Source organism: Penaeus chinensis, chromosome 4 (assembly GCF_019202785.1).
Source record: "Penaeus chinensis breed Huanghai No. 1 chromosome 4, ASM1920278v2, whole genome shotgun sequence".
NCBI classification, from domain to species: Eukaryota; Metazoa; Arthropoda; class Malacostraca; order Decapoda; family Penaeidae; genus Penaeus; species Penaeus chinensis.
Window position 1 is genome coordinate 45,169,696 of NC_061822.1, and position 5,000 is coordinate 45,174,695.

Sequence of the window (5,000 nt, forward strand, 5' to 3'; positions counted from 1 at the left end):
ATGTTCATAAAAGAAATGTGATGTAGGTGTGCATGAATTTTTTTTCCTTTTTTTTTTTGTGATAACAGGAATATTAGTGTATGTAATATGAGATGACAGTAATAATTTATTGTTGATAATGTACCATTTCAGAGTGAGGAGAACAGTACAGTGGTATCTTGGGTTCATACTGTGAGTGAAGTGGGAGTATTCACCCACTATGCCTTCACATACCCATTTACGTACTCAGAGCTACAAAACATGCTAGAAAGTCTTGACCATAAATTCTCAGTGAGTTCTCCAAGTCTTTACTACCATCGAGAATTGCTCATAAAATCGCTTGATGGCTGGCGTGTTGACCTTGTGACTGTCAGCTCGCACAATGGTAAGGTAGAAGAGCGTGAGGCAAGGCTTCCAGGTCTCTTCCCCAATGTTAATGAGCCTCGTCCCCACCGCTTTCCTAGCAAGAAAGTCGTCTTTGTTTCTGCCAGAGTACACCCTGGTGAGACATCCTCCAGTTTTGTGTTAAATGGCTTCCTGAATTTCATTGTCTCAAATGACCCTAGGGCTGTGAAGCTCAGGGACATGTTCGTCTTCAAGCTCATCCCAATTCTCAATCCAGATGGTGTAGTGCGTGGCCATTATCGCACTGACCAGCGTGGGGTAAATCTGAATCGCGTGTATGTGGATCCATCACCACACTTACATCCAACCATTTATGCTACCAGGCAAGTCATCCTGTACCACCATCATGGCCACATCCTTCCAAACTCATTCCAGGATTCCAAAGCTACTCCAGCAAACTCAGATGATTTAAGTGAAACAGCTCCCACCACAAGCACCACATCTTCTAATGATGACTCAGAATTGGCTGTCACCAATTCTTCAAAGGGGCCACCAGTTGTTATGGATGAAGACACCTGCCACAGCTTCAGTGATGTTCAGTGTGGGAAGGCTGGAGGCTCAGGGAGTGGACGGATGAGAGGAACTGCTTTAATGGAGATGGATGAGCCGTCAGCATCAGGCTGGGACATTTCCAGCAATGTCTCAGTTGATGGCACACAAGCTTCTAGTTCGTTCCAAAGAGCCTCACACATGTCTGATGTCCATGATGACTGCTCAAATGTTTCTTGCATCAGCGAAGCTGAAACAGGTGTCACTAGCATGTTTGGATCACTAGCAGCTGTTAGTGATTTTACAAACATTATATCAGGAAATAAGGGATGTAATCAGGATAGTGCCATTCGTTCACCCTGTATTTCACAAACTAAGAGTGAGGGGGAGGGAGTGAGCACCTCAAGTTGTGAAAAATCCCGGGACCTATTTTTAAAGGACCTCTACAAGGAAGAGAAAGACAAAGCTTTTGATGATTGCCACTGTGATGAAAAAAAATTGAAAAATACAGCACCAAATAGTGATAAAGATCTTAGTAGTTTTAGTTGCATTAATCCCAGTAGACTAATCTCAAAGGACGATAATCTCCTGCCTAGTTGTTCCAATGCATTATCATTCACCTCAGCATCTTCAGGGGTGTCTAGTCAGCAGCAGTTCAAGGCAGATGCTTTAGGTAGTGGCGTTAGTTCTAGTACCTCCTTACAAAGCACAAAGGCAAACAGAGGGTCACACAAAGAAAGCAAAGATGGGAATTTGCTGCATCCAATCCCACCACAAAAGAGTAGTGTCCTGCCTCTCACTCCTGGAGTACAAAATATTGCTGGAACAAAGGAGGGAGGGGGGATAGCTAGCAGTAGTGAGAGCGAGGCAGAGTGTGGACGGCCTGGGAGGGAGATGGATACAAATCTAGGAACATTAGATACCTCTCTTCGCATTCCTTCTGAGGGCTTCTCACAGGTACTGAGTCCTCCCACACCCATTCCTGAGGAGACCCAGGTGTCCTCGGGGCTCTTCCTTTACATAGATCTCCACGGGCATGCATCTAAAAGGGGTGAGTAATGATTAAAGTTGAATAATATTATAATCAATACCATGTTAGTAATGATTGATATCATACTAATAATGATTATTCCACCATATTTTATACAAGTAATATATGAGAAGACTTACAACACATCTACTGACTGTTTGGATAGAGAATCCATGCATGCCATTTATTCACCTTGAATCATTGTTGGGTAATTTTTTCAGTATGTTTATTATTATTATTATTATTATTATTATTATTATTATTATTATTATTATTCTGCCAATCATGAATTACTTCAATTGCCTTTAAGTTGTTGCACCTGAATGTCAGCATTTTTAGCCTGGGCCATGGCTAAGAATTGTCTTGACACTTTTGATGTTCTTCAGGGTACATTAAGCAGTAGAGTGGGTTAAAAATTATTTATAATTTTAAGGATTTTATCATCATCATTAACCAAAATATAACACACTGGTGTGTGTGTGTGTGCGCAGATTGGATGAAACATGGTAAAAGTTGTCACAAAATTAGTATCCAAGATATCCATATTAAGAATATCCAAATTAGAATGATTTGAGCCATGATAATAATGCATTTTTCTATGAGCACATGAATCTATGAACTTAGCAGTCCTTTAGGAGTGAACATGTATATTATCAAGGTACGGGTGATTTTTTTTTTTTTTTATCATTAATTAATAATTTCCTGTGGCAGGCATTTTCATCTATGGCAACTGGTATGAGGACCCTGCAGTCATGGTAGAAAACATGCTGTTTCCCAAGTTGCTTGGGGCCAATTGCCCCAACTTTGATTTTGCTGCTTGTAACTTCTCAGAGAGGAACATGTATCTCAAGTGAGTGTCACTATAAATGTCAAGTTGGCTGATTTGTTGTAAAATTTTGTTGAGAGAATCAAACCAGAAGGGATGTAAAATAAAATCAAATTTCTGATTCATATCAATGTTATTTGCATAGTGGACTTTGAAAAGCAGTATATTTTTGTGTACTTTATATGTGTGGACTTTGAAAATACTTTTTGCCAATCATTTTTTAAATATCTGATTCATATTTTCGTTATTCTTTTCATATTGTAAGTGAAAAAAGAAATCTCTTCCAGATTCACATTTATGATTAATGTTATTCTCTTTACTTAGGGACCGGAGGGATGGTATGAGCAAGGAAGGATCAGGTCGTGTAGCCATAATGCGAGCAACTGGGCTTCTGAGGTCATACACATTGGAATGTAACTACAATACAGGTCGTACATACAATCCTGTTCCGCCATCTCCCCTAGACCAGAGGAAGTCACCTCAGACTCCACTCTCCTCGCCACCAAAGTACACTCCTGCAATCTTTGAAGATGTAAGCCTAGCAGAATCTATACAAACAGATTGGTGATTATTCTGACAGTCCAAATAATGGGGCGAAGAATCAAGACTCTCTTATGTTGGGGATGTAATTATGTATTTAGTTTTATATTTTCATCCCTTTTTTCTCATTTATAACGCTATTGTTTACTTTCAGTGTGGTCGTCAGTTAGGGGTGAGTTTGCTGGACTTAGTATGTAGTGGAAGTGGATGGTCAAGGCTTCCTCAATCCCAGTATGGGAGCATAGCTGGTGTCCGTGCATGGCTCCACCATTTTCTTGCTTCTTCATCTCTCTCGCCTCGCACAAACACCACTGGAACCCATGCTGCCCGCACACCTGCATCACGATCAACAAACAAGTTGACAGTGGAGAGGCTAAGTGGAGGAAGGAGTGGAGGCAGTGGTGCTCGTATTGGGGCTGGTAGGCAAGGCCCCCCAAGCACTCCAGCTTCTCCACGACTACCACGAAGTCGTTGTCAGCGTGTGCGGCGACACTCCTGGTGCCTTACAGTAGATGCTGAAAATCAAGAGCCAAGAGAAATATCAGAAGGACCTGCCCGTCCACGACCTGCAAGTGCAAAGAAACCTGTAAGTTCAAGTGGACTCTCCCCCCGGTGCAAACCTAAAGCTTCCAAGGTCAAGTCACCATCTCCCAAGAAGGCTGGGGTTTCACGTTCTCTCACTTTCACAGAACTTGGAGAGAGCAGTCATCTTGGAGGAGAGTCCAAGATCCCCAGCAGCAAGATGAGTTCCAGCAAGCATAGTCTCACGGCCTCAGTCAGCCTCACACCCAACCTCAATGTCAAGCTCTCCATCTCAGACACCCCAGAAAGTCCCACTCTGGTGAAAAAGGTTGAAAAGACTCGTAGACAGAGAAGTAAAGTTCTTAATTCAGGAACAAAAAAGTTGAAGATTAGTCCAAGTTCAAGCCCAAGTTCTGAGGAGTCAACACTGAAAGCCAAGGACCCAACATATTACAGTTTTCCAAGCCTAGAGCCAGCAGAGCGCAAGTGCAGCCCTCTTTCGCCTTCTCAGGAAGGATTTTATGGTGCAAGTCAAAGTCCATTGTCACCACGCTCACCTCTCTCTTCAGTGTGTGAACCACAGACAAGCCATAGTTCTCCTGGTCTAAGTATAATCACTAACACTGGTCCTTGTGACTTGCATGTTCAGCCTAAATCTCCTGTGGTGGTGAGTTCCTCAAAGAAGGTGACTAAAGTGATGTCCTCCCCTAGCAAGCGCTCCAGCAAGCACACACTCAAATCTCTTTCAAAGAGCATGGACCGATTGCCTGCTGTTGCTGGTGCTGCTGGAGAAAGGTTAAAGCTTCTTCCAAAGAAAGTAAAGAAGAAGGTGACAGCTGGCAGTGTCACTGACCTACCTGGATCGATCATCTCTCCTTCTATCAAGCCTGCAACATCACAACCTACACTGGACTGGATAATAAGTGAGCCACCACAGACTCTTGGCACAGAAATAGAGCCAGTCCCTCCTAAGATAAAGAAGCGCAAGAAGAGTAGTAGAAAATCTCTCTGAAAGAGTGAGTAAATTCACTCACAAATACAAATAAACACACATACAAACACAGACATGCTCATATATATTTGTGCTCACTCACAAGTATACACAGAAGCACTCATGCATGCACACCTATCTATTTACACATGCTTCAAACTGCATATTCAATTAAAGGTACTTTTTTTTCCATTTCTCACTACTATAATGCCTTTTTT

General features: G+C 42.2%; 1 protein-coding gene across 2 annotated transcripts in view; it reads left to right on the plus strand.

The window, feature by feature from the left end:
* The window catches only part of LOC125025023 (cytosolic carboxypeptidase-like protein 5), a 19,258-nt gene that overhangs the window by 13,596 nt on the left and 662 nt on the right, over positions 1 to 5,000 (plus strand). For both annotated transcript variants that reach the window (XM_047612869.1, XM_047612870.1), the window contains exons 5-8: positions 133 to 1,924; positions 2,615 to 2,753; positions 3,054 to 3,261; positions 3,424 to 5,000. The exon at positions 3,424 to 5,000 is cut by the window's right edge and continues 662 nt beyond it. In XM_047612869.1, coding sequence (XP_047468825.1) covers positions 133 to 1,924; positions 2,615 to 2,753; positions 3,054 to 3,261; positions 3,424 to 4,803 — 3,519 coding nt within the window. In that variant the 3' untranslated portion in view covers positions 4,804 to 5,000. The remainder of the gene's footprint in view (positions 1 to 132; positions 1,925 to 2,614; positions 2,754 to 3,053; positions 3,262 to 3,423) is intronic.